This window comes from Mustela putorius, unplaced genomic scaffold, assembly GCF_011764305.1.
Source record: "Mustela putorius furo isolate JIRA1106 unplaced genomic scaffold, ASM1176430v1.1 tig00003850_pilon_pilon_pilon, whole genome shotgun sequence".
Lineage (NCBI taxonomy): Eukaryota > Metazoa > Chordata > Mammalia > Carnivora > Mustelidae > Mustela > Mustela putorius.
The window spans coordinates 14,052,270-14,074,487 of record NW_025422002.1 but is presented as its reverse complement, the minus strand read 5'-3'; the positions used below and the strand labels follow the sequence as shown (position 1 = coordinate 14,074,487).

Genomic DNA, 22,218 nt, shown 5'->3' with positions numbered 1-22,218 from the left:
CTTCTGCTTCGTGGATGTGGCCTGGAAGAGGGGGTTCCTTCCTGCCACTAGCTCTCTGCTCTCACCAAGTCTCTGCTGGGGCATCCTCATGGTGCCCCCCAACCCAGAGGCTCCATCTCTGCCCTTGGGCTGAACAACCTTCTGAACAGCAATGCTATACAGGGAGCTTCCCAGCCGTTCCGTGGTTAACCATCCCCAAAACATTAATTATGGACAAGATTATTCCACCATACAGATACAGGAGCTCAGGATCCCAGCAGGACAACGCAGGCCCCCAGGCACACCACTGGGGAGCTGGGCGATTTGGATTAGATTGTGGGTCTGCAGACTCCACCACCCAGGACTGGGCTTGCACACCCGCTGGGACTGGCAGCTCACTCACACACGGGCACCTCCACACAGGAGAGACAGTGCCAACCATGAGCAAACTCAATCTTGAATGGACCCAATTAACACGTCTTCGTGAGGACCGCACATGAGGGTCTGCAATTCATAGTGTCAGACACTCTAGGCAGCCAGAGTTAAGTCTGTCTCCTTTAATTCTAGAAAACACTCCCCTGTTATTTTTCAAGTGTTGTTTTCTTCCCCTCTCTCTTAGGAAATGCTTAAAGGAAATTCCTTGGGACTGCGTTTTTCTCTCCCATGACCCATCACCTCTCTCCATCACATTTCCTACTTTAGTATCTCTCAGGGATGTCTCATCTATAGTAACATCTGCCTTTTTAATGCTTGGAGAAGTTCTTCATAGATTTCAAACACTAGGAAAATAGACTAGTACAACACAGAGGTTCTCAAAGGAGGGTCCCTAGCCCAGCCCTACCAGTATCACCTGGGCACTCATCAGAAATGCAAATTCTCGGGCCCCACCTACCACAGAGTAAATTAGAAACTCGGACGGTGGAGTTCAGCAGTCTGCATGGGTGTGTGTTTTAGTGCATTACCCCAATTTATATTTTCATCTATTTATTATAGACATCCAAATTAATTCTTTGTGGCATGCTTTTCTCTGGGTTTTGGGAAATGTGTCTTGACCACCACCGCAATCAGGATTTAGAACATTTCCATCACCCCCCAAATTCTCTGTTGCTGCCCCTCTATAGCCATTCCCTGCACCCTCCCCCTGCACCCCTCACCTCCCAACTATCACTGGTCTGTTTTCTCTCTATATAATTCTGGCTTCCCTAGAATGCCATATAAATAGAATCCTACAGTGTGTGGGCTTAGGAGTCTAGTGTCTTTTATTTAGCATCATTTGAGATTCACACATGTTTTTTCATGGATCAGTAGTCTGTTGCTTTTTATTGCTGACTGGTGCTCGATAGCAGGGAAGATGTACTGTGTGGTTAGCCATACACCGGCTGAAAGACATTTCCACTCTTTCCAGTTTGGGGTGATCTCTCAGGAAGCGTTAATAAATATCTACATACAAGTTTTGATTTGAACATCACATTCCATCCCACCTGGGTAAATATCCAGGAGTGGAATTCTGGGACATATGGTAAGAATGAGGTTAACTTTGTTAAAAACTACCAAGTGGGTCCGGCTGTTTCACACTCTCGCCAGCATTTGGCAACATTAGTTAGGGTAATTCTTTTTTTTTTTTTTTAAGATTTTATTTATTCACTTGACAGAGACACAGTGAGAGAGGGAACCCAAGCAGGGGGAGTGGGAGAGGGAGAAGCAGGCTTCTTGCAGAGCAGGGAGTCTGATGCAGGGCTTGATCCCAGGACTATGGGATCATGACCTGACCTGAAGGCAGATGCTTAATGACTGAGCCACCCAGGTGCCCCACATTTATTATTTTTTAAAGTTTATTTATTTATTTGCGAGAGAGAGAGAGAGAGAGAGAGAGAGTGTGTGTGTGTGTGTGTGAGAGCAGAGGGGAGGGGCAGACAGAGAAGGAGAGAGAATCTCAAGCAGACTCTAGGGTAAGTACAGAGCCCAAGGCAGGGCTCCATCTCATGACCCTGAGATCATGACCTGAGCAGAAACCGAGAGTTGGTCGCTTGACCCACTGAGCCTCCCAGGCTTCCCTCTATATTGAAATATTTTAAAACAAACCCCAGAAATGAGGAAATTACCCCTCTAAATATTTCAGTATGCATTTAAAAAATAGGAACATATTTCTTATCCAGCAAAAATACCATTATCACACCTTATAAAATTAAAATGATTCCTTAATTATTAATTTAATACCCACTCCATATTCAAATTTTCCTAATTCCAATGAGTTTTTAATTTCAACAAGTACATTTTTGGTTTTGGAAAGCTTTGTTTGGTCCTTTTGCTTATATCCTCATTCTGCTTTCATATGTTGTCCTGTCTTTTTCCGTTGTGTCTTACAGGTCTCTAATAATTTTAAATCTTTTCAGTGTTCATCTGTTATTCAGTATTCTATTTCTCAGACCCTTAAGAGCTGTTTCTGCTATTTGGGACATTTGATGACTCTCCCTCCCAGGGAACTATTTCTTCCTGAGTTTGGTAATTGTTGGACTGTGAGCTCATCTTTGGTGGGGATTTATCTGCGGGACTCTTATTAAGCCTGGTTGCAAGCCAGTCCCTCCATGGTCCAGAGAGAATTTGCAATTCCTTCCCCTCAGTGCCTGCCAAGGCATTACCCACACCCTGGTTCAAGGATTCTGGAATCAGGGATGTACTGTGAAATGCAACCTCCAACAGAAACAAGGGGCACATCTCAGATCATGAATTCTCAAAGGAGACCACCCAAGACCTAGTTGAGACAGACATGCTATCTCTTTGGTAGATGTGTGGATTTTTTCTAAATCCCCACTTTCACTGAGGGTGAAAAGGTCTTGGCTTTCTGCTGGGGTGTGAATTCCAACTAGGGAAGGGATGAGGGCATCATCTCCTGTATCCTTAAGCTATCAAAACCCAAGCCCTTGGTTAGCAGACCAGCTAACACCCTCATTCCTGCTACCACGCCAAAAGTCTCAGCATCAGCCAGCACTCATCCTACTGTTTTTCAGTTTTCTCTTTGTTTTTGATTAGGAATGTATAGAATTTATAGATTAATCTGTGGACAAGTGATATCTTTATAATACTGGGTCTTCCAATCAATGAACATGGTCTAGTCTTTGATTTATTTTTGTCTTCTTTAATCTCTACCAAGAATGTTATATACACTCATGGGCAAAAATCTTGTACATCTTTCTTTAAATATATTCCTAGATATCTTTAGTATTTTTTAATGTTATTGTAAATTGGATCACTTTTCAAATTTAATTTTCTAATCATTTGTTGCTGGCATATAATAATACAGTTGATGTTGTATTCTGACCTTTAAAATCCCCATATTAATTCTAGTAGTTTATCTGTAGGGTCTTTAGAATTTTTCTGTCATCTGTGAAAAGTGACAATTTTATTTCTTACTTTCTAAGCTTCATACTTTTTTATTTATGTTATTTGCCTTTTTGCACTGGCCAGACACCCAGTACAAAATTAGAAGTCGTTATACAGACCATGCTTATCTCCTCTGCTGCTAGCCCTCTTCATTTCCTGTGAATTCATCTATGCATCTCAAAGGAGTTTGAAGCTGGAAGGTTTCAGGTTACCTGCTCCGGGAGAATCCCAGAGCCCATGCTAACCCTCAGCACCCCCTTGTCTTAGGCCTTGTTCATACTCTGGTTCTCTTCTATGTCCTGATAGGTGAGGGGAAGGGGGCTAAATGCGTCATGCACCAACCATCCACACTATCCCCTTCTATCTCGTGCACTTGTCACAGCAGCCCTGGTGGGAGGCAGATGCTATCATCACTTCCACTTGACAGAGGAGAAAACTTGCAACACAGAGGGCCAAAGTCCTTAGCCAAGGCAGCTTCTGCAAAAAGCCAGGACCTAACCCCAGGCTCCTTGCCCATGCCACCCCATGTTGCAGGCTCCCTGGACCAGGTTATTTTTTTCACACTCCTTCTCCAGGTCCTTTCTCAGCACCAGATTGAGCTGGGCAAAGACAAGTTGACAACCCATCAAGCTGGCAGGCTCTCCCGTGCTGCCCCAGGGGACCACCCCTCCCAGCACCAGGTATGCCCCTTGGGCTTCCACAGATTCCTTGGGCCTCACTTGAGACTGCACATGCCCTCCCGCCAACCCTCCACTCTGGAGGAAGAGCTCTCCAGCTGCCGTCATCCCTGCAGCTCCACCCTGGCTTGGCCAGGTATTAAGGCTGGGCTCAGGGTTCAGCCCTGCCTGAGGGCAGACCCTGGCTCAGTGATTCACCAGCTGTGGAAGGCCACTCCTTTTCCCTAAGCCTCTGGCCATGGCGAGACCTAACTCAGGAAGCATGGTTATAGAGAAGAATCAGTCCTGGCAAGGGGCAGAAGCTGAGTATCCCATCCCATCCCATCCCTAATCTGACATTAGGGTTCAGTGGGGGTCAGTCTGGATCAAGGTCAGGGCTCAGCTTGAGTTCAGGGTCAGGGCTCAGTCGGAATCAGGGACAGGGTTCAAACTACAGCACGTTGCTCAATGTCTGCACTACTAACATCTTTTTTTTGCTAGATAATTCCATGTGGGGGGGGGGGGCTCTCTTCTGCATCGTACAATGGTCAGCAGCATCCCTGCCCTCTAATTGCTAGATGCCAATAGCACCCCACCCCATCATGACAACCAATAATAACTCCAGACATCGCCAAACGTCCTGTAAGGAAACAATATTAGCCCACCTGAACCCCCATTGAAAATCACTGCTCTAGAGTCTGTGTGGGGCTCAGGCTGGGACTGGGACAGGTTCAGCACGAGGTCAGGGTCATGGCCCAGCTAGGATCTCAAGAAAGTGAGACCCTTCACACCTGCAGCTCTAACGGCTGAGAAACCACCCAGCTCCCCAGCACTCTGCATCTACAGACCAAGCCTAGGCTCCCTTTGCTTGCCAGAAGGTAGTAAATAACAAATCAGACAGCAGTTAAGCCCAGAATCATTTCCAGGGCCTCCGGAGTTGGGCCCCCAGCAGCTTCCCTCACTAGCCCCCACCCCCACCTCGCTCCCCAGGCCCATTATTCACACCAGCCACCACCAATTCAGGCAACACGTCATTAAGTATAATGCCTCCCATTACGGTTCCCTAATTTGCACTTCATTTAGATTCAACAAGATGTTTCTGAGCTAATAAAATTAAAAAGACTGGGTTCTATCAACTATGTGACAGCAAAGGTCTCTGGTATTTCATGCAGGCAATTCTGGAATTAAAAATCTGTCTTATCCCCTGCAAATGAGATTCTGCCACTGGAAAATCCCTCTCTCTTGGGCTGTCCTGGGAAGACCAGAGATAAGCTTGTTGGCTCCAGATTTGAGTCTGGGGATGGGGGAGTGGGAAGATTAGCTCCTAAGAAGAGGACAAGAAAGCAGAGGGTCAAGTTCACCAAATTCAGAGCAGTAGGATCCCAAAGAATGGAGCATGAAACAACAGTGGGTTAAATGTGGTGTTTTGAGCCCAGATACTAAAAACAAAAAAATCTAGAAACCTAGAGTGAGGAACGGTGGGATCCCCAAATGTGGTTCCCCAAAGGCTGCAAGATGTTGGCTCTGAAAGTGAGGGCCCATGTTCTGGGGTGTCTCTGAAGTGTCCTCCACATTTGTCTTCCAGACAGCCTCTCCTCCCTTTCTACACCCCAATATTCAGATTTTGCTCCACTGAAGTGCACGGTGCCAAGTTGGGCTGCAGTGACTCCCTTGGGACAGAGGTGTCCGGTCTGTTCATCTTAACTGAGTGACCCCAACTCCCTCCTTTCTACAATTTTTTGCTGGCTTTGAGGGAGCCAGCTGTGAGCATCTCTCATCCTGGCTATCAGGCAGGCATGACTATGGGCTGCAAACCAGAATTCATATAAGTGTGTGCAGACAGAGTTGGTGGGCAATATATGGGAACTTGAGAGACTGCTCTCTGGGGAAGGGACATGCATTTTAGTCTGTGGCTCTGATGATCTCTCTTGGGAGACTAAGGCCCCTCTGGACAGCTAATTGCTAATTAAGAGGCTTCTGGATATCTAAGACCCCCTTCTATATTCAGGAAGGCACTCAGGAGGAACGCCACAATATTTATGTTGATGCCTGTTCAGCAACACTGCTCCACTTTCACAAGCATCCCATGGTGTGAGGAAACTAAGGCAGCATTCAAACCAAGAATCAAGGCAGAGTCAGAATTTCCAATCAGCTGTATGACTTAAGTCTCTATTTCTCTATCTATGAAATGGAAGTGTATCCCCCCACCCATTGCTGGCTCCAGCCAGCCCAGGCTTGAGAATGTGAAGGAATTATATTATTTATAGAAAACCCCATGGGGGTTCAGACCCCAGTCCTCCTCCCTCACAGAACCTGCTCGCTCTCTCCCGCTCTCTTTTTTGTTCTGGGACTTGGTAATTACATGCTTAGAGATGAAGGCTTTTCAAAAACATCTTTCCCACCAATTTTCAGCTGGAAACGTGCATAAAAACAGAGATATTTTTATCCGCGTGTTTCTTTTTTCCCCGTCTCCTCCTTCCAGCAATGGGCAATTACGAGCTTTTGCCTTCAGTCAATTCGTCCTGTAAGAACTCGCTTCCGAGGGAAATGCATTTCCACAGCAATGCCAGCCTGTCCCGCCCGGATGCGGGCTGGCCCCATCGGGAGAGCAGAAGGGAGCGAGGCAGTGCTTAAGAACAGAGCTTAAGTACACCTGGTCCCGCGCCTAGCACTACAGCCAGGGGTGGTTGGGTGCCTTTCTTTCTTATTTTATTTCTCTTGAAAGCTTTGCTAATTTGCCTTCATTATCCCCGTTTCTCTGGGGCCCCAGGGAGCTATTGAGCTTTGACAAAGGGAAAAGGAAGTCAGCCCCTGGCCAGGATGCCTTTGCCAGGATCCCGCCTCAGCAAGAAAGGGGCACCGGAAGGCAGTGCCACAGACTCAGCCATGACTGAGCCTGGTTCTCCGGACCTCCAGGAGGCAGCATTCAGCACATTTCTCGTTTACTGAGAAAACAAGACCCAGGGGCTCAGCCTGAGCAGAAGAGGAAATGAGGACCAGCCACCAGCAGGTCCAGCCCAGCCCCATCTCCCCTGAGGAGGAGAAGGGGACTCCTGGGTCCAACCTTAACTGTCCCAGTGGCCCATGGCTGCCCCCACGGGCAGCGGCTGCTCGTCGTTCCAGCACACCCCCGAGGGCTCTGCCAGTTCCAGCTTGGCTGCTGCCACCTGGGCAGGCAGTGCTGCAAAAGGAAGGATGGACTTTGGCCTTAGGCCAACTTCAGATTCTGATTCTAAACCTTATTGCCTGCTGGCTAGGAAACCGGGACAAGTCACCTCTCTCTGAGCCTCAGGCTTCTCCTCTGTGCATTGCGAGGGCTCACCTCCAGGGGCAGTGTGAGCAGCGAGATGATGGAGTTTACACAGAAGCCATGAAACTTGGTAGTAGTCTCCCTGCCCCTGTCACTGACCCTGTTAAAAAGGTTTTCGTCGATTAATAATGGCAACTCTTTCCGATTAAGCCCTGTGAGTTGTCCTGGGTGCTTCATAAGCATTGTCTCGTTTCATCCTATCTTCTGCAATGGTGTGGGGAAACTGAGGCACAGAGGTTAACCAACTTCCAATGGTAAAGAGCAAGGTCAAGATTTGAACCCAAGCCATGTTCTGTGGCCTTTAAAACGATTACCACTTTATCCTCACAAGACTCCTATGTGGTGGGTGCCATTATCATCCCCATGTTACAGAGGAGGAAACTGAGACACAGAGAAGTCAAGGGAACTTCCAGCGCCACACAGCTCCTAAGTGGCAGAGCCACGGGCCCCCTCTGGCCTCCTCCTCCCACCCCATGACAGTCCTGGGGAGACTCGGATAATGCCTATGGTTCTGCAGTCACCTCTGCTCCAGGCAGCAGCCCAGCCCCTTTGGGCACTGCCCACAGAAGGATGCCCCTCTGGCCATCGCAGGCTGGACCAGAGCATATATGGGGTACAGGTTGACCTCAGAGTGACACCCCGATCCCGACTCCCGACAGCTGACAAGTCTCCCCAGAGGCCAGCCTCCCACAGACAGAGTAGCAGGGAAAGATCAACTTGGCAACAGGATGACCCCTCTTTCTATTCAATGCATGTTTATAAGGGAAGCAGGAAACATACCAAGAGATTTTAAAAGTAGATGCCCAATTCACTTGCTGCCAAGGATTGGGAAAAAAAGAACACGGAAAAGGAGTGCCAGGCCCACACTCTGCATGTGCTAACTCATTTAACTCTGCTGAAAGCATGGGGAGGGAGGCTTCGGGACTTCCTCGTTTACAAATGCAGAGACTAAAGCCCAGAGAGGGCACTCAGCTGGTGAACTGCAGAGGAAGGACTGGAATCCAGAACTTCCTGGCCTCCCAGCAGGCCACAGCCTTACTCCTCGACTGTGTCTTCTCCCTCTAAACACAAGGCTAAGGGACCCGTAGGGGGTTCTAGAGCCCGAAGTGGCCCCGATAACACGTGGGATGAGGGTGCAGCCTCAAGTCAGGCCTCCGTCTGCCTCTTCTGGGCCTAGGCTCTCCCACCTCACCCTGGAACCAGCAATATTAAGGAGCATGACCTTAAACCTGGGCTACCAGTGGAACTGTTTAATTTCTTGACTGTGGTTGCATGGGGCTGTAAAAAGATTCAATTCACTCTGTGAAGAGTAAAAGCAAAATTTCTCACCACGGGGCACCTGGGTGGCTCAGAGGGTTAAGCCTCTGCCTTCAGCTCAGGTCATGATCCCATGGTCCTGGGATGGAGCCCCACGTCCGGCTCTCTGCTCAGCAGGGAGCCTGCTTCCTCCTCTCTCTCTGCCTGCTTCTCTGCCTACTTGTGATCTCTCTCCCTCTGTCAAATAAATAAACAAAATCTTTAAAAAAAAAAAAATTCTCACCACAACTGACAGTCCCTCATCCTCCCTGACTTTACCTCCTAATACTCTCCCCTTCACCAGCTCCACTCCAGTTTCCTGGTCTTCCCACTGTTGCCCACACCAAACTTGTGCCCACCCCAGGGCCTTTGCACTGGCTATTCCCTCTGCCCAGAAGATTCTTCCACAAACTACCCCTGTCACATCCTTCAGGAATTTGTGGAAATATCACCTTCTCAGGAAGGTAGGTCTTCTCTCATACCTTCCTTCCCTGTTTTACCTTTTTCATGCACTCAACACCATGTAACAGACCCCACTTAAAAAAAAAAAAAAAAGTCATGATCTCATTTACTATCTGCCTCTGCCCACTAGGATATCAGGTCCGGAAGGCTGGGTTATGTCTGTCTGTCACTACCATGTCCAGCATGGAAAGTATGGCGTACGGTAAGTACTCAGTAAATAATCTGGAATTCAATTCCTACTTACAGAGGAGAATGGGGATTGAAGAGGTGAAATGAGTTGTTCAAGGTCACGGAATCAGGAAGAGCCAGAGCCAAGATGCAAAGCTGGACCTCCTGGTTCTACATTGTGGCCTCTGCGGTCAAGGGCCTGGGGTCCCCCCATGGCCACAGGCCCTCCTGTGCAGTAGGAGGTCAGGCCCCCCTGACCATCCAGATGGTTATCGTCAGAGTCCCTCAGAGGATGCGCGGCCCAGGCCACAGCAGAAGGACTACTCTCCCTTATCCCACACACACACATCCTGCCTGAGCCTTTCCAGGCCCCACTGGGTGGCCAGGGCTCACTGAGGCCCAGTAGGCCCTGGGAACAAAGACCACTTTGTGGCAGGGAGTGAGAGAATGAACACTGAGGGCGTGGGGGCTACAACTTCCTGCCAAAATCTGTATTTAGGCCTACTGTGCACCCAAGTCTGGGCACATCCCTTTCCACAGGGGCTTAGGGTTGATGTATGGTGAACCAAGGCTCCCAGAAGCAAGACTGGACATATGCAGGCAGGAGTCCATCAGGGGCAGAGAAAGGGCACTGAGCAGTGTGTTCCACAGACCCCAACCCTAAGCATGGCTCTCACTGAAGAGCTCTGCATTATGGCCTGATTTCTCAGGGCCTCAGCCTGCCCTGCGAAATGTGGGGGGTATATGGAGTAGCTACTTGTTGGATACCCTGTCCCCCCTGCTCCTGGGGAGACCACATGACCAGGCCTGGCTGGTCAGTCAGAGGCCTCAGTCAGAGGTCAGTCAGACCAGAGATTGGTCAGGAGGGAGCATTTGATCTAAGTTGGGCCAACAAAAGGTGGCCCTGGGAGGTTTGCTGGAACTATTAGAAACAGGTTCTCTTTTCTTAGAGATGACTGACCTGGTTGACCTTAAACTCAAAGGTTATAGGGACCTCTGTGTACCTCCCTAAAAAGAAGCAGAGACCCAGAGTCCTAACGATGTTAACTGAGTGCCTGGATCCCACTGTGCTTAAGCTCCATCTTTGGATCTTTCTGAAGAAAAAAAAAGAAAGTCTCAGTGCTGACATCAGCCGTGGCAGGTAATCATGAAGTTCATGTGGTAATTATGAAGTTCTGTGGAGAAGAGGTGAGGGTAAGGATGGCAGTGGTGAGGGTGGGGGTCAGTTAAGTCAACAGAAAGAGAAAAAGCCAGGGAGATCAAGAAGGGCCTTAAACACCAGGATAAGGAGTTGTGATCAGATTTGAATTTTAGCAAACTCCCTCCCACGACAGCACGGAGAGGTGGGATAGAGGCTAGAAGGCTGAGGAAGAGACAGGCGCAAAGGTCCAGGCAGGCAATGCTGAGGTCTAAGCCCAGGTGGAGGCCATAAGCCCATGAGGTAGGGGAAGATGCCTCCCCGGTAGTCTCCCATGGGAAGTCTCCAGGGCACTACTGACCTGTGGCTCTGACCACTGCAGGACAAGACCATCCCACTCACCTGAGCCTTAGGTCAGGAGGACAGATATACCCAGGCCAGGAAGGCAATGCCTCCGTTTATAGTGTAGTCCCTGGGAGGGAGCAGAGACAGAATAGGTGAGGTCAAATTCCAGCTTTGCTACTTCTGGCCGTGTGGCCTTGGACAAGTCACTTAATACCTCCATGCCTCAGTTTCCCCAGCTATGAAATGGAGAGAAGAGTAGTACCAAACTCACAATCTTGTGAAAATTAAATGAGAAAACACACAGAAAGAGCTTAGAACAGTGCTTGGCACAAAGTCAGATCTCAAGAGCTGTCAGGTACTATTATTTTTTATTATCTGGGGACCTGGGCGTGATCCTGTCTCTGTTCCTTGCATTGGGTTAGGGGTGGGAGACTAAGTTCACTGAGCAGAGGGATCTGGGTTATAAAAGTCATCTGGGTGCCAGTCCTGGCTTGGCCATTTCACTGGTAGCTGTGGGGCCTTGGGTGGGCCACCTCCCCCACCCTGAGACTATTTCCTCATCTCTCCGTTAGGACCTCAGCCCTTGCCCTTGGAACTATTTCAAGGGGGTACCATCAAAAGTATGTTAAGTGTGGGAAGGGACTGACAGGAAAGGATGACCTGCTCCTGGCTCTTGACAAGCTGGGGGAGGGGGTGGTCAGGGGAAGAAGGCAGCCCAGCCGGGTGAGGCTGGAGAGACAGGCAGCCAGACAGAAGGATGGAGCAATGGTGTTTGCTCCAGAGCCCCTCCCATGGGGCCAATCCTGGCCCCACCTAGAAATGTGGCTGCTGTATGACACCTGCCCCACGGTACTCCCAGAGTCCCAGGGCTCACCAACCAGACCCCGGGGCCAGGGCTTCGGCCAGCCGCCAGCAGGTCCAGCTTCCCGCCTGCTCCAGGAACGCCCTCCACACCACCCTGAGCTCGGCCTTTGCTCTCACATCACTGGGCAGGGAGCTCACTCCCCCTAGCTCATGCCCATGCCAGGGCAGGACATGCCTCCCTGAGGCACCTCTGAGGGGCTAAGCGCTGCCCTCTACAACTCCAGACCTACCTGCTGCCCGTGCCATGTGGACAGCAGACAGCCTGGTGAGCTCAGACCCCAATCTCAGGATGGCAGTCAGGGTCAGACAGAGTCCTGGGTGGGCTGCCCCCGCTCTGGGGTCCAGGGGTCCCTGCCTTGCACTCTCTCCAGGCTTTGGGTCTCTGGGGAGTGGCAGTCCCAGTCTCCTCCCAGGGAGCTCCAGAGGGCTCAGCCCCATCACTCTGCCTGTTGGTCCCCAAGACTTACCAGCCTCTCCAGGGGGCTCCCGGCTGAGCCCACACAGCATGTCCGCTATTGTCTCCTCCGCTGCCCACCAACTCCCTCCCCTCGGGAGCCACGCTGCTCAGCCCTCCCTCACCCTTCCTCCCCCTCCCCCAGGGAGGGGCTGTGGGAGAGAAGCTCACAGCTCCCACTGGCTGGGCACCAGTCCATCCACAGCAGCCGGCGGCTCTCTGCTTAAAGGAGACACAGCCACTGGCTGGCTGGCTGTTGGAATCCTCCCACACCCCACCCCCACACCACCCCTGCTATGCCCACAGTCTGAGTCTGGGTGGGGAGCTCTGGAGAGGGCATACCAGGGTCCTCCCACTAGGGCCCTAGTTAGACAGACCCGGGGGGGGGGGGGGCTAGTTCTGCTCTGAACTGGCTGGCCCTGGGACTTTGATAAATGACTGCTCTCCCAGGCCTCAGTTTTCCCATCTAGAAAAGAGGAACAGTGCCTTCCAAACTTTTTTGTAGCAGATTCCAGTAGAATCTTGCACGGAATGCCAGAACCTGGGCCAGATAAAGGGCAACCATATGCCAGAGAGTGTCTGCAGGTCTCAGGTTAGAAACCCCTGCGCTCAGAGTCCCCTGGTACTCTTTCACGGACATTCCAACTACCTCTTCCGGTCCTCAGTTTCCTTTTCTGGCAGACGTGGTGTGGGGAGGATAAGCCTAGCAGCCTCCCACGTGGAACACCCCCACCCCCCAGCCTTTGGGGAACACGGAGTGAGCTGGGCAGAGAATCCGCCTGCCTTGGGCTTGACCGGCAGGGGCAGCTGTCCACAACTCCAGCCCCAGCTGGGCCTCAGTCCTGCACACTCCTAGATTCCACCACACCAGCTCAGGACTGACCCTGACAACCCCGATGGACACACAGGGCCCCTCCTCCAGCTGCTCATGCTCCCCATCCCACTAATGTGTGTGGGCACCAGCTAAGGGCTGGGCACCACATAGGTGCTGGGACAAAGGGGGGCTAAGAGCGACACAGGGTCAACAGCCTGTAGGTCTGACGACATTTCTCCTCCTGCTGGATGCAGCAAAGAGCAAGAGATGACGTCCTAGCCCCCATGGCTATGTGGGAACAAATGGGGCTCAAGTTTGTTCTGTGTCCTATAGCGAATGGAAATGTACAGCACTGTGGTTAGGGACTGGGTGCTTCCTCAAGGTCCCCTCCCATTGCCCACTTCCAAAGGGCACCTGCTTCTTTGGGTGACTTCACGTATGTCCCGGGGGGGGGGGGGCAGGCTCCATGTTCCAGGCAGAGTTGTTGGGCCAGCAGTGAGGTCAAGGTCTCAGCCACGGAAGGGGTGGTGAATACTAAGTCAGAGAAAGGAGCCCTGAATGGGGAGGAATTTGCTGGGAGAATGGGGGCAGGCAGGGAAGAAGGCACAGGCTCTCAGCGTGGTCTATAGTACCCAGAAATAGTCAGGACAAGGCGTTCAGTGAGGACCCTGTGTATCAGCAGGACACAAAGGGCCACTCTGGGGTAATCCCAGCTCCATACTGCGCAGGAAGGGACATGGCCATTCTCAGCCTGTAAACTGCTCTTAATAGACCCTCACCCTTTTCCCCTAAGGGCTTTAGTGCCACACAGCCCTCCACCCCATATTTACAGCCCCCTCAGGGTGGGCGGCTGCACAAGGCACAAGACTTGAGAGCGACACCATCCCCTCTTCTAAGAAAATATTTGCTCGCCCTACAGATGCATTTCAATGAGCGATTAAGATAATCTGTCTCTTCCTGCTCCTTTGGAATTTACTCTTGCGAATGAGAAGCTCCTGGAAAGGTCACGCTGTGGGTTATGGGAGAGCTTCCAGGCAGTGTTTCTCTGAATGCCTGCCGTGCCAGGCCCTGGGGACCAAGAGACCAGGAGACACATGGGAAACAGGGTCTTCCCCTGCCCTGCATCCCTGTCACCCCCATGGAGCACATTTTCACTTGATTTTTATCCAAGAGTAGATTTGGAAGCAACTGTTGGTCCATTTTGGAACAAGGCAGGGTTTAAATAAACATCAGGTACAAAGGTTAAGCGACTTGCCCAAGGTCACCCAGGGGTGGAGCCAGGTTCACACCTAAGGCGTCTCTTTTAGAGGGCGCTGCTGTGTGCCTCTCAGGATTTCAGGGGCTTTAAAGGGGTCTGGAAGTGCCGAAGGGGAGCAGTTAGCTCTGTCAGGGGTCCACTGTGGAGGGATTTTGAGCATGACTTTGAAGAATGAGAAGGAATGAGTCAAAGAAGGGAAACCGTGTGGTTGGTGCGCACTCAGGCACGCCATCTTGTGTGAGCAGTGAGGACACCAGGTGGGACACAAAGTCAGGTCACCAAGGGTCTAGTAAGGTCTCACTCCTTGGAGGAGTAGCAGATAAGCAGTAGCCTCACAGGAGCTCCTCAGCTTGCAGACTCTCAAGCCCCACCCAGGCCCACAGAATCAGAATCTGCATTTGAACAAGCTCCCCAGGGGACACACAGAAGTTGGAGAAGTACTCTGTCTGGAGTTTGGTTTTCATCCTGCAGGCTACAAGAGTCCTGGAATGGACGGTTGTAGAGCCAGAGCCTAAGAAGGCTCTGTAAGGACCACAGACTGCAGCACCCCCTGAGGGAGAAGGGAGGAAGGCCTGGCAATGAGCTGCAAGGGTCCCTTCTGGGAGCTGAGAGCAGGCGAAGCTGCTTGGTCCTGCTCCAAAGACGACCCTCTCATCCAGTGCACACTGCCAAACTTCAGGGAAGCAGAGGAAGAGGGGGACGGATTGCTGGGTGTGCAAGGTGGCTGGAGGCCAGCCTGGCGGGCACACCCTCCATGATCAGCAGAGGCCCTGACACCCGCACGTCTTCAGGTTTTGAGACATCTGGAGGACGGACTGCTGTGTGACCGGCGGCATGTGTCCAGCCCTCTCTGGACCTCAGCTTCCTCGCTGTACAATGGGATAATTAAAAGCACCCTAGAGTTGGGAAGACTATATACTCTTAAGTCAGAAAGCACTTCTCCATCCACCTTCCTGTCAAGACTCCAAAACCAAAACTGTAAAACAGACCAGAAAGCAGACCTTTACGGTGGCTGAATGCATAGGTCAGGGGCACTAGCGTTCAAATCCCAGCTCGGCCCCCTTTGAACTATGTGACTCTGGGCAAGTCACTTCTGCACGAGCCTCTGCTTCCCACCCATGAGGAATGAGGGGCAGAGACTTGGAAGGCCTTCATAGACTGTTGACTTTGCTGGAAGGGCTTTGCAGACTGTGACTTCCTCCCTACGCAGCGCCCGGCCTGTGGGGCCCTTCTTGGTGTCTCTTAATGGAGCTCCATAGGCATCATGTTCTGGTGTGCCAGGCTGTCCTGACAGGACACACCACAGGACTCCTGACATCCCTGCTACCCCCCCACCCTACCCAGAGGCAGGGATGGCTGCAACTGGAACTGAACTGACCCCACGCCACACAGACAGGAAAACCAAGATCCAGGTGGGGCTGTGTCTGGGGGCCCTCACCCAAGCAGAGGGGGGTCCTGGACCTCAGCCTCCACCTTTTCTCTCAGACCCAGGGGCTGAGTCCACCATAAGCCCAGGAGAGCTGTGCGAGCCCGCTGCCCACCCCACCACTGCCCCTCTGCTCCTGACTGACAGCGGGAAATGAAGTCTGGGTAGGAAGGAGGCAGAGATGGTGATCTAAAGGCAAGACAGAGGAACTCGTTACTGCTGTTCCATTGCTTCTTCCTCCTTCTCTCCTCACACCACCCCAGAGGCCAGGCCAGGACAATGGCTGCCCCTGCCTGGTTGGTAAACATTTCCACAAGGTGGGTCCCCATTTTACAGATCAGGAAACTGAGACCCGGTCTATGATTCCAGCACCCACAGGGGAGGCACTAGCTGACCCCCTCTTAGGGTGCTGTTTGGCTGCAGCCTCCTCTCTGGTGAAGCTGTTCCACACATGCCCCATTGTCCCTCACCTGACTTCAGGGCGGGCTGTGCCACGTCAGTGGGCTGTGGTCCCAGACACCTACCAGTTCCCAGAGCCCTCCATGGCAGCCTTCCCCCCTCCAGCCCTGGAGGGCACAGGGGCATGCCATCCAAAGAGACTCAGGTGATAGGCTGTGTGCTCTGACCAAGGAGGAAGGCTTTAGGATGTGAGAGGAACCTCAGCTGACTGTTCTTTAGAACCAGGCGAAGAATGCCTGTGTCCTGGGCCTGACGTTCAACATTTTATACTTATTCCCTCATTTCATCCCACAATAACCCCATTTCAGAGATGAAAAAACAAGAGCCCAGAGAGGTGAAGCCACTTGCTCTTAGCCACACAGGGGGTGAGGATTGAACTGCGATTTGAATCCAGGTCCTCCTAATACCATCCACACTAACACCCCCTGAGAAAGGCACACTCAGAAGCCCTCTCAGAAACCTGCAGATTCAGAAAGGACAAAAGGTCTATGGGGGGAGGGGGAGGGCCAAGCTGCTGCTCCTCGGGAGTCTCTGGGAATCTTATGACTGGAAAGGGATGAGAGGCAGCTGCTGAGGCAGCCACAGAGAGATGAGGCGTGGGTGAATGCAGTCACCCAGCACCTTCACTCCTGGTGGTTATTCAAGAGTACCCCATCTCCGCCACTGCTCACAGGAACGGGAATGGGAATGTTGTTGGTGAAGCTGCCCTGTCTCCATCCGGCGGGAGGGGACAGGTAACACATGGCAGCCACTCCCCACAGAGTATGACACAGCAGTTAGGAACACAGAGGATGGATTTAGGAAGTGAACCATCCAGTTAAAGAAAGGAAGGAAGGCGGAAAAGGGGGAGGAAGAAGGAGGAAGGGGAGAAGTGGGGAGGGAGAGGGAAGGAAACCTGTCACTTCATCTCTGTAGCTTTTTCTCACAGAAAGCACTGTGAGGGTGTACACGTGTGTAAAAACCTGTCTCACAGAGTGATTGGGCATGGGGACAGGACACGAAGGAGAAAAAAAAACTGGATAAAACAGAGCCAGAGTAGGTGCTGGACTCGCGTAAAAACAAAAATTTTAACAGGTACCTCAAGTGGCACGTTAAGCAGTTGGAGCTCTCTCCTGAGGACACTGGGGAACTATGGAAGAGATTAGAGGGGGAGAGGGATAAGTGCTCTAGAAAATTAACTTGAGTGGGTGAAGAGAGTCCCTCCATGGGGGCAAGGGCCCCAGCAAACCTCAGTCAACCCTTAGCCATGCTTCTCCGGGGTGTGTGCAGGGGGCGGGGGGGGGGTCTGCTGCTCAGGCTCTGCCCACCTGCCTTCTCACTGCCTTTCAAACGAAAAGAGCAAAACATGAAAATAAATGGGCAAGTTGTCAGGGCTCAGCCCTGGGAAAGAGCAGCACTATGCATTCCAATCTCAGGATGTCAGTGCCCCCACTGGCAGCAGCCCCTCCCTATCCTGCCCCGGAGAGAACCCTGGGCTGAGTGTCCAGAGACCAGGTTCAATGCCCAGCAACTGCTTACCCAGGACCTCCTCCATGCCAAGAACATCACATATGATGTCAGAACATCAGCATCTATTGCAGAAGGAACCATACCCAAAGAGGATCTGCTGTAAGCCCAAACACAACAAAGGGGGCCAAAGAGTCAGGGCTGCTCAGAGGAGGAGTCAGGACCTGTTCTGGAGGAGGAAATGCACAGAAGGGGGCAATTCTGGCACTGTGGCCACCATGTGCATGACATGAGATTAGAGTGGGCTCTCCTGAGCTCCCTTCAACGAGATGCTTCAGGGGATGGACACAGAGGGCAGCCACCCAGGACCAAGCAGTCAAGAGCGGCAGCTGGAGCCTCTGCACAGTGGAGCCTGATTACAACGACGCCCCAGTGCAGCTGGCAGTGGATGAGGTTTTGGGAAGGATAGGCACAGTCCTCAAGCTGTGCCCTCGAGGGACTCAGTGGAACAGGAGACAGGCCTTGGGTTCCAAGTTCAGCCTTGGGGCAAACACTATGCCTGGAGCCCCACCTTCTAGCCTCTAGGTCAGGAATTACCTTTGTCCAAATACATATGTCCCAGAGAAAGAGAAAGGGCTCACGTGTCTGAAGTGCCTGCTGGGTCCCTAGGACTTGATGTTTAGTGTCTCCTGGATCTTTCAAGTCCTGCTGCTCCCCATTTCACAAGGAGAAACTGACAGTCTGGAGCGGAGAAGAAACTTGGCCAAGGGTCAGATTTCAGAATCAGGTGTTCCCTCCTTGGGCCTTTTTTTTTTTTCTTTTTTTAAAGATTTTATTTATTGGTTTGTCAGAGAGAGGGAGAGAGAGCGTGAGCACAAGAAAGGGGAGTAGCAGGCAGAGGGAGAAGTAGGCTCCTCCCTGAGCAGGGAGGCCAATGCAAGACTCGATCTCAGGACCCCAAGATCTGAGCCGAAGGCAGACTCTTAACCAACTGAGCTACACAGGCACCCCTCCTTGGGTCCTTTTCCTTCCTTCTGGAACTCTCCCCCACCCTGCCCCATCTACGGATAAAAATCCGTAGAGCCCAAGCTAAATGCTGTCTCTACCAAGAAGCCCACCCTGACCACACCTCTTTCCTGTCTTTCCGTTAATGCATTTGCTCACCTGTTCTTTTCCACTAAACAGGGGACCCTTGACTATCTTGCTCATTGATTTCAACCCTATATCCAGGGGCGGCCTTGTAGACAGTAGATGTGAGGATGAATGAATGGGAAATGAATGATAATAGATATACATAATCTCTAGGTTGCTATGTTGGAAAGAAACCCATAATTTATCCCCTCTAACACTTCAATCAAACATAGAAAACCTTGCTGCTTTCGGACATGGCTAGTATACCTCCACAAATGGGGAGCTCACCACCCCAGGGCCCCAGGGCCCCAGGGCCCCAGGACCCCCTGCCCCAGGACTGCCCTGCCTAGAGTTAGATGCCATGTCTGGACCCAGGTGATGGCCTCTGAGCCCCAGGAGAAGAGCCCAGAGTCTGGACGTGGCCTCCACCATGGGTCCTGCCAGTTCCCCTCTCATTCCGAGGGCCTCTCCTGGAAGTATGGCTGGAAGAAGGGGTGGGGGGCTAGGCACCTCAGGAGTCTGGGGCCATGCTCACACATGTGTCTTTAATCCCAGTGGATTTCAGCATGCTTTCACCTCCAGGGTATCCAGACCAGGCCCATGAGGCTGGGATAATCATGTCTTTTTACAGATAGGAAAACTGGAGTCCAGAGGGGCAAGAGAAAGAGGAACTCAGGGGTCTGGCTCCAAAGCCTTAATCACAGTCCAGTAGACAGACACATGTTCTCAAAAGGGCTTTGTGTGAGAGCTTCATTCTCTTCCGTGCCCTCCTGGGAGACCTGAATACTAGAGGAGAATCCCAAGAGTCAGGGGCGGATGTGGAACCTCAGGAAGGGTGGTAATTTGGGAAGGTCCACCCAAGGGTCCCGCACAGCCCATGAGGTATACCAAGAAAGCCAGGGGGCGGGTCTCCCACAGTTGGAGCTGTGGGGTGGGGGGTGGGGGGCTGCAGGGTTGGGGATGGGACCTGGCAGAGGACACTTATTTGAGGATGAGATTTGACCCTGAGATTTCTGGGCCAGTGCCTGCTGCCTGCCAGCTGAGGCCTCCCATGTCCCACAGCCCCTCAGCACTGTTTGGGAAGAACCATTGGGAAGTTGCCAACCCGTGTCCGGAACTGGCTACCCCCCTCTCCAGTGTCGCCTCCTCTACCCCAATCCCCAGCACCAGGTACTCTGGAGCCATTTCCACCTCCTCATGGTCCCACAGGAACACCCCTCCCTCATCCCTTGCCTGCCTGGCCAAATCCAGCAAGTCCCCACTATCTCTTCCCCCAGGAAGCCTTCCCTGATCCTTTGGCTGGCTGATGCCTCATCTGGTCCCCAACATCTTTGGGCGCCTCTCAGTCCCAGTTATGTCAACTCACCAGACATCCTATCCTCTTCTTTGCCCATCTGCCTACAGATAAGCCTGACGCCAGAGTGGTGAGGAACATTCTAGACTGTCCCCTCCCAGCCTGTTAACACCTCCTCCTGCAGTAAGCAATGCCATGGGACCCTTAGTGGAGCCCTGGGTTCAAGTCCTGACTCTACCTCCGACTGGTTGGGTGACCTTGAGCAAAAGGGGCCTCAACCTTCTCTGATATAAAATAGGGGTACACGTGTGGGCTGGAGCCAGAGTCAGACCTGTGGTCTCTGGGGGGCCATTCAGCTCCAACCTCAACTAATCTGCGGCCCCTCACCTTGTCTCTGACTGAGGCTCTAAATGATCCTCAGCCTTTTCCAAAAACCCTCCTTGACAGATCCATTCTGCAAACAGGGCACCAAGCCACAGAGAGAGGCAGGGACCTTCCCCAAGGTCACCCCCAGGGACCCTTAGCTGCCCCAGCTGTGTGGCAATGAGAGGTTGCCGAGAATGTGCCCCCTCCCCGGCCCGCCCACCTGCCCACACATCTGCTTATGAGTCACCGTCACCTCGGCCAAGACAGCAAAATGCGGGGGCTACAGAGAGAAAGTCAGCACAAGGAGAGCAAATGGGTGAATGAGGGGAGGCTTCCAGCTGCTGGGGAGCACAGTGGGGGGCGCAGAAGGGAAACTGAGGCCAGAAGGAGCAGCCACCCACTCAAGGACCACAGAAAGTGGGGGCGGCCTCAGTCTCCTGTCTAATGGACGTTCATTCTGCTCCATCGGGCCATTTCCTCAGGGAAGAAGGCAGGGCCCACAGCTTTCACAATTATCCAGGCAATTAAGACAGGCAGATGGTCCCGCTGGACCGAACATTCAAGCTGACAAACGGAGACAATGCTGGGACGTTAGCTGACAAGATCAGCACTAGTTCCGGCGGATGGGTGACACGGCAAGGCGAATGTGCCATCGGGACTGTCCACTGCCCAGAGTCAGGGAGGGGCCCAGCTATTCTGCCAACTCAGACTTCCCCAGACCCTTGGCTCAACTCTGGGCTCTGCCCTGTGAGAGGGACCCATGGACAGAGTTGGTGACACCCTGAGAAAGGGGTCTGCTCAGCTGGGAGAGGCAATTTGGGGGCTCCACTGCTGTCTCTGCAGGGCTGTCTTGAGGGAGGGGAGGAGAGGGAGGGTGGAGAAACCCTGAGGGAGCCTGGGGAAGACAGACCAGCAGCCACATGCTGGGCATGCAACAGAAGGGTCCCCTCATGCCAGCAGGGCCACCAGAGAACTGACCACTTAGAAATGCTCCAGAAACGGGATTGGAAGTCAGACTACAAGGGGAGGCAGGGGGCGGGAGGCCACATATTCCATTTCCTTCCTAGCGAAGCAACCTTGGAAAGTCACTTCTTTGGGCCTCAGTTTCCTCACCTGCAAAATGGGGCAACCTAGTTCACTACTCACAGGGCTGTTGTGAGGATAAGAAAGCACATGTGAAATAGGTGGCATGGCGTACAGTAAGTGCTCAATAAATGCTTGGGGAACAAAGAACAGGTCCAGAAGTTTATCCCTTATCTTCCTGATAAAAATAGAAACCCCATGGTCTCTGAGACAGCGTAGTTGATCTGAACCTCTGGTGCCCTCTCCCACCCAGAAACGGAGAATGCCAGAGGCCTAGGAGCCGGTTGCTATTCAGGCACTGGGGGGTGGGGGCTGATTTCCAGGAGTCAGATGTGAGACCCCAGTGCAGCTGCTGCGCTGTGAGAAATGCCCGGAGCCAGATGTGGAGGCAAGCTAAAGAGCCTCATCACAGAGGGGAAGGAAGGGGTAAATAATTAATCACAGATGTGCACCATGGAGAGGGCACAGGCAGTCAAAGCTCAGGAGGGCATGGCACAGCCCCCGCCCTTTGTCCAGGAGGTGCCCTCTAGTCAGCAGACTACTATCCTTAACCTTGGGGTAACCTTATTATCCCTAAAATTGCCCATTTTTCCTCTAATACATCCACTGGCCTGGGAGGCCAGATGACACAGCCTTGCCCAGAACCTCGCTGAGTGCATCTCCTCCATCCTCCCCCTTCAGCCCTTCTGCTCTAGCTTTGCCCACCTGGGTATGAACACCCAACATGTTCATACCTCAGGACCTTTGCACTGGCTGTGGCTTCTGCCAGCCACATTCTTCCACTGGGTAGCCACATGATCTCCCTCATTCCATAAGGACTTTGCTCTAATGTCACTTTCTCAGTGTGGCCTTCCCTGAATACCCCACTTAAAACTGCACGCTACTATC

General features: G+C 52.2%; 1 protein-coding gene across 4 annotated transcripts in view; it reads right to left on the bottom strand.

Annotated features, from left to right (window-relative positions):
* GRIP2 (glutamate receptor interacting protein 2) overlaps window positions 1-22,218 on the bottom strand; it is a 91,273-nt gene that overhangs the window by 27,232 nt on the left and 41,823 nt on the right. Inside the window, exon 1 of one of the 4 annotated variants that reach the window (XM_013054883.2) lies at window positions 12,067-12,197. The exons of the other annotated variants lie outside the window; for them this stretch is intronic. Within the exon in view, the coding sequence (XP_012910337.2) occupies window positions 12,067-12,106 (40 nt within the window). The 5' untranslated portion in view covers window positions 12,107-12,197. Of the gene's footprint in view, window positions 1-12,066; window positions 12,198-22,218 lie in introns of those variants that run through there. 4 annotated transcript variants of the gene reach the window in all.